The sequence below is a fragment of the Phyllostomus discolor genome, chromosome 6 (assembly GCF_004126475.2).
Source record: "Phyllostomus discolor isolate MPI-MPIP mPhyDis1 chromosome 6, mPhyDis1.pri.v3, whole genome shotgun sequence".
Lineage (NCBI taxonomy): Eukaryota > Metazoa > Chordata > Mammalia > Chiroptera > Phyllostomidae > Phyllostomus > Phyllostomus discolor.
Window position 1 is genome coordinate 166,194,134 of NC_040908.2, and position 20,278 is coordinate 166,214,411.

Below are 20,278 nucleotides of genomic sequence, written 5' to 3' on the forward strand. Positions count from 1 at the left end.
GGGCTGCCGGACTGGGTGCCAGGTCTGCCCGCGGGAAAGCGGGCTAGGAGCGCCAGCGGCTTTTGCCTGTCCTCTGCAGACCCGAGGGGGCCGAGGCGCGCTCTCGCGGCAGCCCCCCTTCCCTGGGCTGCGGCCGCGCCCCGGAAAAGCGGGGTTTCCGCTGGCCTGGCTGGCCTGGCTACTGCGGTCGGGAGGACAACGGGGGAGGGGAGGACTGCACCGGCCCGCTGCGCTCTCGTGCAGTGGATTTTGGGGAAGAGCCCAGCTGTGCCTGCGCAAGCCACAGACCCCTCTCCGAGGGAGCGAGGAGCGCGCGCCCACAGACCCGCCGGCGGAGCGCGAGCCCGGGCCCCGCCCCTCGGCGCTGGGTGGGGCCGGCGCGAGGCTGGGCTCCCCGCCCCCTCCCGGACACGCCCACCCAGTGTCGGCGGCGCGAGCCGCAACAGGCAGCGGCAGGCGGGCGCGAGGACAGCGCGCCGTGAGGCCCCGCGCCTGCGTGCAGCCTCTCGCTCGCTCGCGCGCTCGGGCGGGCGGGCTGAGGAGACCAGTCGAGCCCCCGCCGCCGCCGCCGCCGCCGCCGCCGCCGCCGCCGCCGGGGGGGAAAGCCTAGGCGTCCTCTTGGCGTCGCCTCGATTCCCGTAACCCCTCACCCCTCACCCCCGCCAGGGCCATGGCGGAACGCGGAGGGGTGGGCGGTGGTCCCGGAGGCGCCGGGGGTGGCAGCGGCCAGCGGGGCTCTGGGGTCGCCCAGTCTCCGCAGCAGCAGCCGGCGCCGCAGCAGCCGACGCCGCAGCAGCCAACGCCCCCCAAGCTGGCCCAGGCCACCTCGTCGTCCTCGTCCACCTCGGCGGCGGCCGCTTCCTCCTCGTCCTCTTCCACCTCCACCTCCATGGCCGTCGCGGTGGCCTCGGGCTCCGCGCCTCCCGGCGGCCCGGGGCCAGGCCGCACCCCTGCCCCGGTGCAGATGAACCTGTACGCCACCTGGGAGGTGGACCGGAGCTCGTCCAGCTGCGTGCCCAGGTGAGAGTCGGGCGGGGGGACCGGGCCCTAGGGCCAGGGCTGGGATAGGCCCCCGCCTCCCATTCCCCTCTGTCCCATCGCCCAAGGGGACGCCCCCTTCTAGACACCCCCTCTCTACACTCCCGCTGGCGGCCCCGCCGCCCCGCCTGGCCCTTGCCTGGCCTCCGGAGACTCCTCCCGCGGAGACCCCGCCCTCTCCTGGCAGCCGCACCTTCTGGGTCGGGCCGGGACCACCCTCTTCCCTCCCAAAGTGGGGCCTTCGGGATTTTCAAGCGCTGGGCCTTCCTTTCTTTGCTCTGACCGAATCCGGCCTTCCTGACAGTTTCCCCGCATAAATCAGACTTTCCCCCCTGCTTTGCCGGTGCCCGTGGGCTCTACATACATTACATAGATGAGGTATAGATCTCTTTTGATATTATTGTTTCCCAATATACTCAGCAGGTGCCAAAGTCAGCTGTCACCTTCTGCCCGGGAAAGCCCATACATTAACCCTAGGGGCCTCTAGTTAGTCGTCAGCACACATGTTCGTTTGAACTTAAAATTACATACATTCTGTGCCGGCCTCTACGGTCTTGGAAAAGCCCTGTTCAGTGTGTCTTCAGCTGTATTTTTCATCCCCGTCCTTCCTCCTCCAGGAGCTGGTCACAAATTCTCCCAGCCCTGTAGGGCTACGTAAAATTACCGCCTTGCTCCCAAACCCAATCCATTCCTGTTGGTTGGAACCATCTGGGGACTTCCCTTCCATTGGTAAAATGTGCCCGAGTTTGGGATCTTTTCTGTGTCTGTATTGGCAAGGCAGTCGCTGTACAACTCGTGAGGGGCTGTGTGCAGCCACCCGGCTTCCTCTGGGATAGACACTGGAGCAGGTGTTGCCCAGCAAGCGCGGAGAGGTGCCTGGAGGTGATCTTTTTGTCGCCTCGGAGTTGAGTCTGTTGCCCTGGAGTCTTGGGCTCACTTTTTACTGCGAGCCCAGCCTTGGGCATATGGCTGTGTGCGTGGGGGAGAGGGAGCCCTGTGTGGTTCCACCCTCAGCTGCATTTTTTTCTCCCCTCTTTACGTTGAGTTATTGCATGCATACACAATTTTGTCGATATGTATATGTCCTAGATAGACTATTAAAAAAGGATGAGGAGCAGGTCTCTGGCCTTGACTCAGCCTGAGAAATAGAGCATTACCAGTTATGCTGAAGCCCTCAGGGTGCCCCCTCCCGCCACGTTCCCTTCTTTCCCCGCAAAGGTAAACACTATCCTGAATTGTGTGTTTATCGTTTCCCTTGTCTTTGAAAACAGGCTTTATTATGTGTGTGCATCTCTGTCTACATTTTTTAAACTTCGAATGTTTTTGAAGTCTATGTAAATGCTATTATAACTCTATGTGTTCTGTGACCTATTTTAGTGTGTGCGTGTGTGCTTTTAAACTTAACATTAGTTTTGTGAGAATCACCACGGTTGCATGCTAACTGTAGTTTAAATGTTTTCACCAGTGGGTAGAATTTCACTGTACGAATGTATCATCATTCTCCTTTTGATGAACATTTGGGTTGCTTCCTGTTTGTTAACATAAACAGTCACGCTGTCAACATTTTTGTCCAGGACTCCTGGCGCTCCTTGTAAAAGTTCCTCTCGGCTGTCCTCATGTGTGGGGTGGAATTGTGCTTGCAGGGAATGCATCTGGAACCCGTTAAGATAACGCTAGTTTGTTTTCCATTCGCTCCACTCTGCTCTCCAGGTACTTTGTGTTTCATCATTCATTGTACCTACTTACACTTGATTTTATTCTGTCCTTCCCTTAGGGTCATCAGGAGCCACGGTAGTTTAGTTTGCTTTGGCCAGCACCGTAGCACAACACCCAACGCAAGTGGGAGTTTAGTATTTGTTTCTATTCCTCTCTCGGGCCTGAGCAGGCCTCTCTTTATATAGGCTTCTCTCTAGATGAAGTATTCTAATCTATCTCTTTGAAACATAAAAGCATAGTACCCTTCCCACGTGAATCCAGTGTGTCAGTGGATGCTCGCCCATCCTTTCTTCACGTGGGTCTCCGTGTTGGACTGGTGATATTGGGGCAGCTGCAGCTGCCTTCTCCAGCTTGTTAGGTTGTGAAGGCCTGAGCCGACTGGCAGGAAGCTGCTGTGCAGCGGGAGTTGGGGTGGTGGGAGCTCAGAGAGGTGGTTGGGGGGTGGAGGGTATGTATGTGGGGTATGTAAAGAAAATCAAGGATTGCTATTGATTTTGGGTCTGTTCCTCCGAAAAGTCCTCGTTTATTAGCCCAAGAAACAGCCAGGCATCCTGATCACATCGGTATTTATTATGTGCACTTGGTGTGAGAGGAGGCTTAGGCTGGCTTACTTTCACCTGCAGGGAGTGTGCGGTGTGTCTGTGACCAGTCCGTGAGCTTGTCAGCTGTCCTGCTCTGACTTTGTTGTTCCTGGCTCCTTGGGGAACACTTGTGCTCTTCGGAGCCTGCTGTTTTATCTGCAGGACGGAAAGTAACACCCCGTGGGGGAAAACGGCTTGCTGTTGGTCCTTCGCATTATTCGAGTCACCTGGTTAATTTGAGGTCTCCTTGGTGTACTTGTTCACGTTGTTTAGAACGTATTGGCAGTGTGCACTCTGTATGGAGTCTGGGATTCACATTCTTGTGGCGTGCACCGCGGGACACAAACTTGAGACATATGCTCTGAAGACATATAGACGTGATTGTGATACAAGAATGTTATGGGAGTCAGTCTCGTGAAATGTGATTCTCTGCCTAGCGCAGAGAGTTGAAAAGTTGAGTGTTAGTGTGGTCACGCGCCTTTTCTTGCTCCCTACAGAAGTATAATTTGCTTTTGAAAAAAATCCCTTCCTTTTTGTTATGGATTTAAATAAAGATGGGCATTGTAGTTGTTTTTGAGGAATATACAATGCTCTTTTTTTTTTTTTTTTTTTTTTAAGGTCTTCCCCCAAAGAGGGGTAAATATAGGGTCTGGCAGAAATAACGCCTGCTTGAGAGTGGTCGGTAGGGTAATAATATGGGTGTTATAATTTGTAGTTTTAATTTGAGCATTTCACCTAAAATGCCATATGATGTGCTTGAGTGTGACATCGTTATGTTATAGAATTACATGTTTATAATTTTGTAATAAAAAGGGGGCGTTATTTGTGCCAGACCTGTATGTGTTTATTTATTTTCAAGAGAGGAAGTTGCGGGTGGGGAGGGAAAGAGAGGGGAACATCAATGTGGAAAATATTGATTGGTTGCCGCCCGTACCCACCCCAAGATTGAGCCTGCAACCTAGGTATGTGCCCTGACCCGAAATTAAACCATCAGCCTTTCGGGGTGTGGGACAACGCTCCCACCAGGTGAGCTACCCAGGCAGGGCTGTACTCTGCTTTTATTCAACACCTCCTAAATTTCCTTGTAACCCATAGTAATTAAAAAAAACTTTTTATGGATGAAGAGCATACATATAGTTTGGCTTTAAGATAATTAGATTAGTAGAAATGGGAGGGAGGTGGGGAGGAATGGGTGGGTGGGCTGGGATGGGAGTAAAGGACAGAAAACTGCACTTGAACAATGATGAAAATAAAATAAATAAAAGATAATTAAATTATTCTAGCCATTGCCATTTTTACCAGCATTTTTTAAAATAAAAAGATTAATACGTGTTCAAGATTAGAAATTTTAACAGGACAGGAAAATGGAAAGTGTAAAGGAAAAAGCCCTAATCCTGTCTCTGTTCTCACTCCCCAGAGATAGTCACAGGGAAACACAGTTGGCTTTATGATTCTGTTATGAGTAGGTAGGTCTATTAGTTTTATGAAATTCACAGCTTTTTTTATAAGACTTTATTTATTTTACTTTTTAGAGAGAAAGAGAGAGAGACATCATTGTGTGAGGGATACATTGATTGGTTGCCAGACCCCCCCCCCAACCAGGGACCTGGCCCCCAACCCAGGCACCTGCCCTGAATGGGAATCGAACTGGCGGTCTTTTGGTTCACAGGCCGCTCACAGGCCGCTCTCAGTCCGCCAAGCCACACCAGCCAGGGAGGAATTCACAGCTTTGGAAGCTGGCATTGTCTTCCTGCCGTACTCAGTTGTCCTTTTCTACTGTGGGTGGTCCGTGACGTGGGTGGTGGTATGGCACCGTTGTAGGCGCCGTGTGGCGTGTTGCTTGATGTTAAAGAAAGGGTTTTGGAGTCTCATGTTGGTTCCTTCTCTCCACTTTGCACATGAAGTTTTTCCCGGTATGTTTTCTGGTTTCAAATTGCTGAAGAAGGAGGTGCAGAACAATTATTAAAATTATTGAATTTCACAAGTATACAACATTTCCTCAGTGGCGTAAAACTGTTAGGAGACAAAATGCGCTCTCTGGTATTACTCAGACTGTGTCACATTTGTCTTTGAGCAAAGCACGTGTGCATACCCTTATCTGCGTGTCTGCTAAGGGAGGGACTCGGCAGTTATCAGTCACGTGTCTCCTTAGTCCACTTTTTTTATGTGGGTGCTGAGGTTGAGCCTTATCGCATACTAGGGCTAAGGCCAAAGGAGGTGGCCGTGGCTAGGCTGGCATGACCGGCCCGCAGGAGTGTTTCATGAAGGCACGTGGGGGCAGCTGCCCCTCTGACCACAAAAGCCCCAGGCAAGCCAGGAGTTTTGCTCTGTGTTCCTATGGTATACTAGGGAAAACTCTTCCACACCTTAGTTTTTTTTTTTCCATCCATTGCTTGGGAATACTTTTATTTAATCTCTATTCTAAGATGTGGATAAAATATTCAATAAATATACAGAGTCCGGCACAAATAACACCCCTTTTTTATTACAAAATCTTTTATTACAAATTCATAAGCAGGTAATTCTGTAATGTAACAATATCACACTCAAGCACACCATGTGACATTTTAGGTGAAATGTTCAAATAAAACTATAAATTATTATACCCATATTATTACCCCACCAAACACACTTAAGCAAGCGTTGCTTCTGCTGGACCCTATATAATAGGAGCTATAGCTTCACAAGAAAAAGTACTTGAATGATAGCTATAAAGGAAATGTAATTGCCCTGGCTGGTGTGGCTCAGTGAATTGAGTGCAGGCCTGTGAACCAAAGGGTCGCTTGTTTGATTCCCAGTCAGGGCACATGCCTGGGTTGTGGCTGGTCTCTGGTGGGTTGCAGTAGGGGGTGGGGGTTGCCGCATAAGAGGCAACCACACATTGGTGTTTCTCTCCCTCTCTTTCTCCCTTCCCCTCTGTCTAAAAATAAATAAATAAAAATTTTTTAAGTAAATGTAATTGATCAAATAAGAGAGACCTGGTGAAATTTCTGTTATTTCCCTAGCATTAAAAGTCTTAAAAGCATATTTGTGTCTTAGAAGATTTGAATTTCACAGTGTGAGTGGTGTAATAGGATACCCTCTCTGGCAGGGTAATACTATCCACCGTTCCTGTGGAAGCTCAGATTCCTTAAGGTAGCAAGAGAATGCCTTTCACAGAGTCTGTTTTACATGTATCGATTTACAGATCTTTTGGACACATTCGTGGTTATGTGATTTCTTTTTAAACTAGTTTTCCAGTTTCTTAGCTGCACCGGTAAGCTGCCACTGTCACTCGCAGCGCTCGCCTCTGTGCGCGGGAGGGAGCGCCAGTCAGAAACTGTGTGGGCTGAGTCTTTCCACTGCTTCACCCCCGGAGGCTTTGTCCTGTCTCGCTTCGTCCTGTCTCGGCCTGGGCTTGAAGGCTCAGTGGGCCCTCTGAAGTTCAGAGTCACTTGGCGTGTGTCTGCAGCATCACGTTCTGGGAGTGCTTTGGGCACGCAGGGTAGATGTGGGAATGATGGCAAGAGCCGGTCTTTTTCCAGTCCGGGTCTGAGTGGTATTAAGGGCTCTTGAGAAAAGACAGGGTTTGAAGTTGGTCTTACATCACCTTTCAGAGGTCCCTTGGGCTGGACGTGAGCAAGGCGGTTTGGTTCCAGGTCGGCAAGCACTGACAGAGCCCTCCCTTCTCTAGGCCTACTTAGGAGACTAGCCAGCAAGGCTTCCGAGGGCTCTAGAAAACCGAGATGTGCCTAGGTACCAGCTCTCGGGTGTGTTTCCCTCTCACTGCCATTCACAGGCCAGTTGTTCGGTGAGAAAGCACGCTTGACCGGCATTCCCGTTTGTCTTCTTACGAACGGAAGAACAGCTGTAGTTGCAGCTCAGAGATCCACTCAGGCAGACCTGCCGCCGGCCTCCACCTCGGGTAGCACAGTAGCAGAGAAGGAGAGTAAGTGATGATACGTTGTTACCTACTTCTGTGTCTTCCTGAAAACGCTTCCTTAAAACATTCCATTCGACATTCAATTATGTCTTTAGGGCATAAGCTGTTTTATCTTCAAAGCCGTGCTAATACAGTAGCCACTGGCTGTATGCGGTCTGGGCGGTCTGGGCGTGTACGGGAGGGAACAGATTGATGTTTCTCTCTCCGGTCAATGTTTGTCTGTCTCCCCGCCTCCCTCTCCCTCCCACTCTTCCTCCCTCTCTCTCCAAAACCAATAAACATGTCCTTGGGTGAGGATTAAAATACATACATACATACATACATACATGCCTCTTTTCGCTATTCAAGGGCTCGTTAGTTTTCAGTTGTTAGTTTTTTTCCCTTTAAACGGTGTCACCTTCGAGTCCGCTCACTCCTTTCTGGAGGGAACCGGCTTCCTGGAGCCTCCCCGCCCTTGGTCTCCCGCATTTTTAGGTCTTAGTGTCTGTGGAGAAAGCCGCCCGGAGACATTAACTCCAAAGTGGTGTGTAGACGGTAGGGTCATGTATGATATTAATTTTTGTCTTTTATGTGTTACTCGGTGATTTCTAAATTATCTACAATAAACATATATTACAGAAAATACCAGTAAATGTTGTTTTTAAAATACGTATTTAAAGATACACATTGACACTACTTGACTGTACACCTCAAAGGAATGAACACTACACATTTATATCACAATAAAGCTGTAAAAAAAGTACATATTGAATGGATGAAGACATGGGGGATTAAAGTTTCACTCCACTCATGACCTTTCTTGGTCCTGGAATTGCTTGTTCATTTTTATTGATAGCAAAAATGGTGACTGGAGAACATTCTAGAACATTGCTTTTTCATGGTGGGTGGGTGGTTGAGGCAGGCGCAGGTGGTAAGGTAATATCGATAATGGCACATTTATTTATTTAATGTTTGTGTAAATTCTTTTAGAATGTAAAGTACATGAAAAGCCAAAATATCTGAGTTCAGTTCTAGCTTCACTAGTGTTTCTGAGCCTGAACACTGTTCTTCCTCCTTTCCCTGGGGGAGTCACGACTCTGCGAACTCCCAGACACACCTGTGTCTCGTTCATCCTTCCAGCACCCTCGGGGCTTGCAGTCCTGTAAACACAGACACTGCTAGGTAATATTCCATAGGTTATTTTGGCAAGAAAAAAAAATAGAACTGTGACGTGCATCTTAGAAACCACACTGTGAGTAGTTTATCCTGCATTTAGTGTGTGTGACCTAGTGCAGATCTAGGCAGATGCGAAAAGAGGGATGTTTTAGAACTTGATCCCTACTACAGTACTTGGTCCTCTCTTGCAGACTGCGGAACTCCTCCTCCAAATGACAGTCTGCCTCTCAGAGTGTTATTGTGAACAAGATTCCTCCCAGTGGCATTTCGGATGTAAGTTTCCTCATTGTCTCAGAGGAGATTTAGGCTGGTTGCTGCGCTTAGACATAGGGAGGTGTTTCTTCTTTCCAAAACACTGTGTGTTTGTTTGTCTGTCTGTCTTTGAGTTTCTTGTCGTTCTTCTTTTCATAGGTGAGATAGTCCTTTAAAAAAAATTTTTTTTTGCCCTGGCTGGCGTAGCTCAGTGAATTGAGCGCAGGCTGTGAACCAAAGCATCGCAGGTTCGATTCCTAGTCAGGGCACATGCCTGAGTTGCAGGCCATGGCCCCCAGCAACTGCACATTGATGTTTGTCTCCGTCTCTCTCTCTCTCTCTCTCTCTCTCTTTCTCCCTCCCTTCCCTCTCTAAAAATGGATGAATAAAATCTTAAAAAAAATTTTTTTTATCCTCACCCAAAGACATGTGTTTTCATTGCTTTAGCTTCCAGATCGAGAGAGTAGCTTTTCCCTGCTTTATGGTGCCTCTCAGCACATGGCACTCTGCTGTTTGTCATCGGCCCCATCCGCCGCCAGCCCGGTCTCCTCCCAGAAGGTAACCACTGGTAGCAGTTCAGAGGGATAGTTAAAAGTGAAAGTCAGATCCTGTGACTCCCCTCCTCATAATCTTCCCAGTTCATTCATTTAGTAGATGTCTCTTTGAATAAGACTTCTTTTTCTCACTTAGGAGATCTTCCTGGTGTGGCTTTTCCTGGGTCTGCACCCTCATCCTTGACCACTCTCCCCTGGCCCCGGGCAGGCTGGGCCTAGGCGCCTCGCCCTCGCCTTGGGGCTTTTGCACTTGCCGTTCTCTCTGTCTGGATGCTCTGTGCCCAGATCATCATGTGGCGGGCTCCTGGGTGCCATTAAGGTCATCATTCAGTTGACTTGCCACCTTGATAGCTGACCTCACCTGCCCAGTCCCTTATGGGAGTTTATACAGATCTTCACCAGTAATTGTTATCATTTGAAATAATCCTGTTCATTTATGTACAATAATTACTTTGTACATGCCTAATAAATTTGTTAAATGAACAGTGCCCATTTATTTATAGTGTCTATTGAGTGAAAATCTATTATACACACTTCATTCATTTAGCAAACATTTATTGAGTATTCCGGTGTACCAAGCACTGCCCGAGGTGCCGGGGAAAACAGCAGCAAATGGGTTGATGAACAAAGTCCGTGCTCTCCTAGTGTACTTGCTAGTAGAGGGCCACGGTCTTAAAATAATTAGATCTTTGATAAATGGTCAGATGGTGAGTAGTGCTGTGGTGAAAAATAAGTGGGGAAGTGAGCGTGCTGGAGGAGGGCTGTTTCAGGTAGCGTGGTCAGAGGACACCCCTGGTGAGGCGACCTTCGAGCCCGTGCCCGAACGGAGTGAACCTGGCCATGGAGCGCCAAAGGAAGGTGCCGCGGTAACCTGCCGAGGCGGTGATGGAGCTCCCCTTCCCAGAAAGGGACGTCGCGGTCCAGCGAGGAGAGGGCATTTTTGCAAGGCTACGCAGTTTAGAGGTCGGTGGGGCAGGGATTTATCTTCATGACTCACGACTGTCAGACCCCAGAGCTATTTCTCTGTGTGAACTTGGCGTCCCCAAAACCCTGTCTGGTTCTCATAGCTGACACATAGTGTTTAATGCTTTATACTTTTTCATGTTGGAATTACAGAATGCTGCTCTGTTACCAAAGTGTAGGCAGGGAGATGCTTCATAGCCTAGTGGCTGTGCGTATCTGTTCCGGAGCCAGTAGCCAGGATTTTAGTCCTGACTCTGTTGTTTACCATTAGAGTGACTTGGGCAAATTACTTCACCTCTCTAATACTTCAGTTTTCTCATCTGTAAAGTGGGCATAATAATGGTCCCTACCCCTCGTTTATTTATTTTTATTTTTTTACATTTAATTTTAAAGAGAGGGGAAGGGAGGGAGAAAGAGAGGGGGAGAAACACCAATGTGTGGTTGCCTCTCACGCGCCCCCTACTGGGGACCTGGCCTGCTACCCAGGCATGTGCCCTGACTGGGAATCGAACCAGCGACCCTTTGGTTCACAGGCTGGCACTCAATCCACTGAGCCACAGCAGCCAAAGCCCTATCCCTCACAAGTTCAATGCTTATGTGGCGTATAGAAAATACTTTAAAATATTAGCTATTACTATTATTATTTCTATCTTAATGCCAGTCCAGCATCTCTGTCTCCTCCACACCCTCCAAAAACTGCTTTCTTTCTAGAAATAGGGTAGTTCTCTGTTAGTATTCTGGTTTCCTCACTGGGACCTTGAGTGCATGGCCTTGAGTTCACTTTAGACACAGCTCCTGCCAAGCCCCAGGCTTAATAGACTAGAAAGTCAAAGCAAAATATTTTGGTTCTCTGAAGCAGTGGCTGAGTCGGGATCCTGTTTCTACATCCTGCCAGCTTATATGAACGGAAGAGATGGCGCAGGCCCCGCCTGCAAACCACAACTTTGTTTTGAGCCAGCTTGACTTGACAGCTTCCCTATTCTACCTGCTGACTTCTTTAGCTCTGCTGCGGCAGGAGCAACTAAACCGGTTTACAGCTAGCCATTTATCGCCCATAAAGGCTGAGCGACTCCAAGGCAAATTGAGGGTTTAAATAGAGTTGATACTTTTCTCTTGTTTCCTTAAGCTTTCCTTTTCATGTCTCAAGCTGTGGAGAAACCACTCTCCTTTGACGGGAGAAACCTGAAAATGATGTAAGGGCTATCATGAAGCATTTGAGTCTTTGTGTGTATGTTAATTTTCTCCATCAGTAAGCACCAAGCCTTTATTTTCCCATTTTGGTTGGAAAGCTGTAGGAGTATTTACATGGTTCTGGTTCTTCCTGGAAAATAAAACAGGCTGGCCTCTTCTCGAGGGTGGACAGCCGTGATGAGTGAGGTCCTCACAGTGGTCACCGGGGCTTGAAATGAGGAGTGTGGACTGGGACCTGGCGCGTGACCGTTGTTAAACTCGTGTTCGCTTTTAGTGTTGTTTCTGTCTTCGTTTCTCTCCAGGGCTGCCAGTGTGCCTTCTTTCTGCTTTGTTGCTTCTAACTGTACACCATGGGCTGAAGAACCAGAGAGTCAAATATGTTAAGAATGAATAGGCTCTGAAATCAAGGGATTGTAAAATACAGCGCAGGGAATATGGTCAATAATATTGTAGTACGAAACTATGTATGGGGCCAGGTGGGTACTTGAAATATCGGAGGGGTCGTTCTGTAAAGTATGTGTGGTCTAACCACTGTGCAGGAATGAATGGGCTTTGAGTGTAGTCCTGGGAGCAATGAGCATTGTAAACTGAGACCATGAGAGTCACAGCTGGGGTCCTTTAGGGGCCGAGCAGAAACTTTCTGCTTGCTTCTCTTAGGTTGTGCTCCAGAGAGGCAGGGTCACTGGTGAGTTTAAGGTTGGGGTTTAATCTTCTAAAGTCTTAGGGAGTGAGGAACTCTGTTGAAGACACAGTTAGAGATACAAGTAGAGATACATTTTATGCTTGGATTAGAGAATTATGGATTAGTAAATAGAGCCCTCTATCTTGTGCTTGGTTAAATTTTTTTTTTATTACCTCCGGGCAAGTCACTTTTCTTCCTGATTTTTATTTTTATTTTATTTGTTTATTTTGAGATTCTGTGTATTAAAGCTGGGGACAGTGAAAGCAGGAAAGGCTCGGGACAGAAGAAGCACCAAACAGGAGAGAGCCTAGGCGGGGTCAGCCTGGGGCGAACCACCGCTGCCCATTCATCACTCCCCCGGCTTCGATCCCGTGGAGACCCTTACAGCCTGGGAGATGCACACCTGAGACGGGAGAAAGGGGTGGGCGTGCTGCTGGGAGGGAGACGGTGCCTCTTCCTGGCTTTTAAAAGCAAAGACACTTGTTTTGTTGTTGCTTTGTTGATTTGTTATGAAGAGAAACAAAGTGTTTGCGAGATGTTTGCGCATCCGTGTTCCTAGGCGTCGTCGCCTCAACATGTCCGGGCGACGGCAGTGGAGCTGTGAGCGCGGTGGCGTGTTTGCAGGCCTGCGGTAGGCCGTGTTCACGGTGGGCGTCATGCGTGTCGCTGCGCAGGCGGGTTTCTGTTTGGCACTTTTCAGCTCACGTTCAGTGGAACGTGGCAGTACTATCTACCTTACGTCTTATCCAAATGAATAAAATTGTCCTATCAAAATGAAAAGATGCGGAGAGTAGTCTGCAGCATCCTGTCGTCTCCGCCGCGCACCATGTTTGCTGTGGATGGAAGTGAATAAGCAACTCTGGAAACCAAGGTCCTCTGGGAACATAAAAACTCCTGTGGCTATTAATGGATTTAATTGTACTTCCTCTCTGCCACCAAAATGTGCAATAAATTGTTTATGCCCTTGCCAGTTAATTGTTCCTTAACTGTACGTAATATCATTATTGCTTTGTTTTTATTACTCGTAGGTAATTCCCTCTATCTTTCCTTTATAAATTTATAAAAAAGGAATAGCTATAATATTATTAAACATTGCTCATTAATCTTTTCAGTTTATTTTTCTCTCCATGGAGGGAAAGGAAAGAATCTCATTGGAGAAACAAAAACTTGGGCTGGAAATGGGAAATGCTCCTCTAAACTAAGATTTGGCATGAGATTAGCTTGGTGTGCTTTGGACGGAGGCCAAGCGATACGTTTCCTCAGTTCTCAGGCGGCCTCGCTGATAAACGAACACCATGTCTCCGTGTGGTTAGGCTCGTCTCGTTTGAGTTCATTTAGGAGAAGGTTTTATAGACAAAGGACTGTTTGGGATGACACTCTGTTTGGGTTTTGTTTTGCTTTGTTTTGTTTTGTTTGATGCCCGTTCAAGTATTTCCTCCTATTGTTACAGTATATCTGGAGGAAAAATATATCAGGTAGTTGCTGTAATTTTTTTTAAAACCCCAAGCCCAGAATGCTTTGGCTTTAGAATTTGGTCTCTTATTTGGCTTTACTTCACTACATGGGTTTGGATAAGTGTCCGTAACTCTTCCTCTGCCTGTGAGTAACTTCATTTAGTCAGCAGATGCCTACTGAGTGTGCATGCCGGTCACCATCTCAGATGCCGAGGAGAGAGCAGTGGATAAAACAGTCAAAAGCCTGGCTCTCCTGAGGGTTACCTTCCAGGGGGCAGGCAGGGTGGGCAGCAAATGAGTGAGCCAATGTTACAGGGTGTGTCAGATGGGGAAAATTAAAGTGGCAAAGGGGGATAAGCGGGGCAGAGAGTGTTACAGTTCTGAGTAGGCCGCTCTAGGAGACCTCAGGAGGTGAGCAGCCCCCGTGGAGCCCAGGTTTAGGCAAATCGGCAGAGGAAGCAGCAAGCACCGGTGGATTCCAGGAACGTCCAGAAGGCCAGTGGACTGGATCCAAGCAAGTGAGGCGGAGAGTGACGGGAGAGGAAATCAGAGAGGTAAACAGGACCAGGTCTTGTAGGCCGTTGGAGGACTCTGGCTTTGACCTTGAGTGAGATGGGAAGCCGTTTGGGGGTTTCTTCCAGAGTAGAGGCATGATAGTGACTTCTGTGTTGAGATAACCACTGGCTGCTGTGTGTAGAGTAGCCTGTAGAGAAGGGCAGGGGTGGAAGCAGGGAGTCCAGTTAGGGGTATTGAGATGATGTGGTGGTTGCTGATGCTGGCTTGGCCCAGGGTGACAGAGGCGGAAGAGATGAGAAGTCTTCAGATTCTGGGTATATTTTCAAGACTAAACAGTTTGCTTATGAATTGGATTTGGAGTATGATAGAAGAAGAGGATTCAAGGAGGACTTGAAAGTTCCATTTAACTTCCTTTTGTCAGTTTTCTATTTTTTCTTTTTTTTTTACCAAAGTTAATTATTGTTGTCATTTTTGTCTTAAGTGACATTATGTGAGATAAGAAATCTGTTACAAAACTCTTCAGAGCTCTTGAGGAAATTTATTTCTATTTTTGCCATATGTAATTGGGAGTAAATTTCCTTAGGAATTTACTGGGTGATGGAATAATCCATAGGTTGGTAATTGATTGTGTTAAAAATATAGATAAGTTCTTTTTATGCTGTGGGCCATGTTGATGCTATGGGAGCAGCTGAGGCTTAACACCCCTAATTATTCTGCTGTCCTAATTGCTTGGTCTGGTATCTCCTCTGTGAATCTTACTGATCTGATGGCTTTTGACGAGGGAGCTGTGCTGCAGAAGCTGTTAACAACTACAGCACATGGCCTTCCTCGGTCACCCAATGAAGCTGAAAAGGAAGAAGCATCTGTTTTTTTTTCCCCCCCTAAATGACTGGTTTGCTACAGTAGACAGCCTCTCTCTGCTTCCCAGGAGCTGCTCTGTAAGGAGGAATCCTGCTGCAGAGTGATCTAATTTGTGTAATCTTGAAGGTGGAGCTATTTTTGAAAGAGAACCGAAAAATAATGGAGCCCTTTGCTTGTGACTGCCAGATTGGGTCTCACCGATGATCTACAAGGAAGAGGACTCAGACCTTGTGCTTGGAATTCTTATTTTCCTCTTGTTCTGCTCACCTCTAGACCAAGTTTACGATAGATATATTTAGGTAATTACTCTTGGAAATGGCAGCTGGGCTTTTTTCCTCCCCCCTCCTCCTCCTCCTCCTTCTCCTCCTCTTTCTTCTTTTTTAGATAAGTATATTGCTTAACGTGTGATTTGGAAAATGTGACTAGCATAAAAGAACAGCTACAAAGTTCAGGAATTAGGATTCTCTTCCCAGTTCTTTTGGTAGGCCGATGGGTTGTAACTGGTTTTCAGCACTCTCAGACTTTATGGCCTCTTTTCTACCCTGAAATGAAATTCCCAGACAATAAAACTCACCAGCATATTTACAACATCTTAATTGTAATGTCATGAAAGGAGGGCTATTCGTAATACAGTATGTGTTTCTAAATGCAAATTCCCAGGAGACATTTGTACATGTTCACAGCACATCAGAAACTATAGCCATCGGGTGCTGGCAAGCACACATAGCTTATCTCTGAACATGACACCCATAAACAGAGACTGATACAGGTGTATTGCGTGGGCGACTCAGGTGATATGTGGCAATGCCATCGGTGTATGGTTTTCTGGAATGCTGAATAAATCTTCATCTAGTTCTACACAAAACCAAATACAGTCCTTCCTCTATTTACACAGTAATTATAGTTCCTGGGAAATTCAGTGTACTTTAAATGGTGTAAAAGTCTATTTAGTTCTAGGTCTAGGTAATTATAAACTGCTTCTTATTTGCATACGTATGTGTCCTGCAGGACCAAACGCAGATTTATTATGGAGCTAATGAAGCTTAAGCTTCGAGGCCCTTCATGTGCACCTGCCACTTTCCATGGCCCTATACTTAATTTTTAAAGAAAACTTTTAATTGAAGTCTAATACATACTTAGAAAAGTACACATAGACTAAGTATAGTTGATGAATTTTTACAAATTGAACATGCCCACATAACTAGCACCTGTATCAGGAAACAGAACACTACCGATGCCCCAGATATTGCCTTGCCCCCTTCTACTCTCTGCCTGTCCCTTCCACCAAAGAGAACTAGTACCCTAACTTCCAGTAGCCTTAGTGTTCCTGCCTTTGTACTCCACACAGCGTACATTCTTGCGTCTCACTCCTTTTGCTCAACCTGATGTTGGTGTGATTCACCCACATTATTGCCCATGGTTGCACTTCTTACATTCCGGTTGTATAGCATTCCATGTGTGACTGTATCACAGTTTATTAACCATTCTGCTGGTGATGGTCACGTGGAAGATGTCCAGTTTGGAGCTGCTGTGAGCAGCGCCACTGCGAACAGTCTCGTGCCTGTCTGCTGGTGGATGTGAGCACTCTCGTGCATGTCATCTCGTTTTTCTTGAGTTTACAGCCAGCAGTGGGATTGCAGGATCGGGGGGTATAAGTATGTCCCGCTCAGCAATACCAGCAGTTGGCATTCTCTATCTTTTTCATTTTAGTCATGCTGGCTGGAGGTAAAAATGGTGTCTCCCGTGGTCTTACTTTGCTTTTCCCTCATTATGTTGAGTACCTTTTCATAAACTTATCAGCCGTTTGTAATACCGCCTTTTATGAGTCGTGTGTTCAGGTCATTGCCCAGGGGATTGAGAAATCCCTGGCTTGTTATTGCATAAAAAGGTGATAGGAGTTTGGAAAGTAAGTTGTGAGGGAGGAAGGATGTTGTCTGTGCAGTTTTAATATGGAATAAACTCCGTGCCCATCAGACAGTCTCCATAGTTAAATACCTGTAGAATGCAGATGCTTGCCCTTTTATTTATTTATTTTTAAAAATATTTACTTATTTTTTTGGAGAGAGAGGTAGGGAGGGAGAAAGAGAGGGAGAGAAACACTGAAGCAAACGAGAAACATCGACCAGTTGCCCCTCACACGTGCCTGACCAGAGACTGAACCCGCAGCCCAGGCGTGTTCCCTGACCCTGGACTGAACTGGCGACCTTTCACCTCGTGGGACGATGCTCAACCAAGTGAGCCACGCCGGTCAGGGCTGCACACACATTTTAGAGTCAAGTTGTTCTCTAAGGCTTATTTCAAAACAATCTTTTGATGTTATCTGGTAAATCCGAATATGGAAGGTTGTTTGTTTTTCACCATTACCTCATCGTCCCAATAAAATGAATAATTTTGGTTTGATTATTATTCAGGGTTTTATTATTATAACTATAGAAAGGCAAGTCACTGTTGAGCTATGTAGTAAACTATGATTTTCTTTTTCTGGCCAACTTTAATTTTTCCTGGCATTAAAAATTGTCTTTCTGGTTTTGTTTAATAATAGCTAATATTAATTGAATACATAATATGTACTAGGTGCTGTTCGAATTGCTGTCCGTGTGTTGATTTATTTATCAGATTAAATAAGTCGATTAAATCAGATTCAATGACCAAAGTTATAAATATATCTTTCCTTAATATTTTATTTATTCATTTGTAGAGAGGGGGGAGGGAGGGAGGCGCCGAGAGGTTAGGCGACTCGCCCGAGGAAGTGATGTGGTCCGAGCTCAGGCCCTGGCCGTCTGGCCTCAGGACCTGTGCTCTCAAGTGCCATGCTGAGTAGCTTTTCTGTTAATATATACCTAAACATTTATTTTATTGAGGTAAAATTTAAATGCAGTGAAATGCACAGATTTTGGGCTTCTAGTTTGATGAGTTTTGACAAACATACGCATTTGTGTAACCAACACCTTAAACAAGATACAGAGCGTTCTTACCCCCGCCGGTCAGCCCCCACCTCCCACCGGCAGTCACTGTTCTGGTGTATGTCGCCGCAGGTTGGTTTTGTTGGTTGTTGAACCCCGTGTAAATGGGATCACACGGTATGTATTCTCGTGTTGACCTTTTGCCAGATTCATCCACGCTGTGTGTGTGAGTTCATTCCTTTTTATTTTCAAGTAGCATTTCATTGGAACAGATACTACAGTTTGTTTCTTCATTCTCCTGTCGATGGACATATGGGTTGTTTACAGTTTTTGGATTTCCTGAATAAAGCTGCTCTGAGCATTCTTGTACAAGTCTTTTTATGGGCACATTTTCATTTCTTTAGGGGTAAATATGTAGGAGTGGAATGGTAGCTCTTAGTGTAGGTGTATGTTTAACTTTTAAAAAAAGATTTTATTCATTTATTTTTGGAGAGAGTGGAAGGGAGGGAGAAAGAGAGGGAGAGAAACATTGTTCAATTGCTTTTCGCACGCCCCCAACCTGGGACCTGGTGGGCAACCCGGGCCTGTGCCCTGACCTGTGCCCTGACCCGGAATTGAACCTTTTGGTTCACAGACTGGCACTCAGTCCACTGGACTACACCAGCCGGGGCCCCTTCAGGGCTTTTAAAAAACCTGATTTTTGCATCTTTTTTTCTCACTGAACACCTTGTGGAAATCACTATAGGTCAAGAGATTTTTGTTCCACTTTGTTCTTAATGGCTGCACACATTCTATTTTCTGATTTGGTTGTTTGATCATAAAGGGATAGGAGACTGGACTCAAGGAAAAAGAATGGAGTGGGAGAGGCTTTCCAGCAAAGGTGGACGGAATGAGACAGAGAGGAGGACTCAGCAGAGCAGATCTGCCGTCTGAGGAGGCAGGACAGCTAGAAAAATGTGGTGGGGAGCTGTGTTAGTTGGTTTTGTTCGAGAAATGAATGTTTGTGCCTCCAGCATACCAGGCAGTCGGAGGCACAGGCCATGCACACAAGTCCAAGGGCGGGACTGGAGTTGGAGCGGACAGACAGAACTGCGAGACAGAGCCGATGACCACTTGAGAGAGGGCGGAGTCTGGCCGGTGGGCTCTTCGTTGGTGTAGACCCACAAAATGGGGTCTCTTCCTTCCAGGCCAGGATCCTGTGTCTCTACATTTGATGCAGTTAAGTTCTGTTCTTTAAAAAGCTGTCCATTTTTTTCAGAAGCAGTTTTTATTTTCATTTTATATAATATGGGCTGAGAGAGTCTTTTGCAAAATATACAATGTGAGGCACCGAAGACATTTAAAAGTTGAAACCAGAGCTACCTGATTGGAACTCCCTTGATCTCTCAGGTGAAGCCAACCTAGGCTGCACGTGTGATTAGCATCATTGAGCTCTCTTTTATGCCGGAGCGAGGATTTGTAGTAATTACTAAGTGATGGATGCATACTGAGTGGGACAGACCCTCGGTTATTCTACTGAGACTCTTAGCTTTGGTAACCACATTGATCCACTGGGATGGTGAGGATGTTTGAAATACTGGGGTCCTCAAAGTCAGTAGTGGAAAATAATAATGCCAGCTCCTGTTTAGGAACAAAAATCTAGTCCTCCCCAAACCCCGCTCCAGGAAAGTTAAGAGGGATGGTTGGTTTTTTGGTTTTTTGTTGTTTTTTTTTATTGGATTACTGAAGTTCAAAGCTGGAGATAGCCTACTAGCTCTGTGTAAATAGTAGAGTTGAAATGGTAAAAGCCCTGTTGGCTTAATTTTGATCAGGGGAGGGGAAGTGAAAGGTGCCCCTGTTACTGTTTTCCCGATAACTTCAACAGACAATATCAGAGGTCAATTACATGTAAAGTATGCTGGGGGGGCTGCACGGATGAGTATGTTACAGGCCTGTCCTTACAAGAGCTCGCTGTCTTGGTGTAAACAGCTAACAGCAGTCCGAAGCGTGTTGAAGTCGGTGAGAAGCAGAGGCACATGCTGAGGCAGCACAGGAGGAAGGGGTGTTGATTCCTCTGTAGGGTCTGGTATTGGAACTGGAATTTTGTCTTCAACTCTTTGTTCTGGAAAAAAAAATTTTAATACACAAAAAATAGAGAAAATGGGTAATGAATCCTGATGAACACGTCACCCAGCTTCATTACCAGCTCAAGGTAGTGTCATCTGTTTCCCCACCCCTCCCCCGCTTTCCTCCCTAGATTATTTTGGAGCAAATCCCAGACATCATAGGGTTTCTTCTACAACAGTTTCAGTATGCGTGTCTAAGAGATAGGGACACTTTTAAAAATTCATAACCATAATACCATTACCCCTCCTAAAATAATGAACAGGAAGTCCGTAATTTCTAATTGACAGTCAGCCGAGCAGGACTTCACAGAGAAGGTTTTGATAGGTGGTGGATGGGAGAAAGAGGATTCGGGCCGAGGGAACGGCATGTGCAAAGCAGAGAAAC

The 20,278-nt window shown here is 46.8% G+C and overlaps 1 protein-coding gene across 1 annotated transcript in view; it reads left to right on the forward strand.

The window, feature by feature from the left end:
- Positions 1-445: 445 nt before the first annotated feature.
- PACS1 (phosphofurin acidic cluster sorting protein 1) overlaps positions 446-20,278 on the forward strand; it is a 105,806-nt gene continuing 85,973 nt past the window's right edge. The window contains exon 1 of the mRNA XM_028516463.2: positions 446-1,020. Within this exon, the coding sequence (XP_028372264.1) occupies positions 671-1,020 (350 nt within the window). The 5' untranslated portion in view covers positions 446-670. The remainder of the gene's footprint in view (positions 1,021-20,278) is intronic.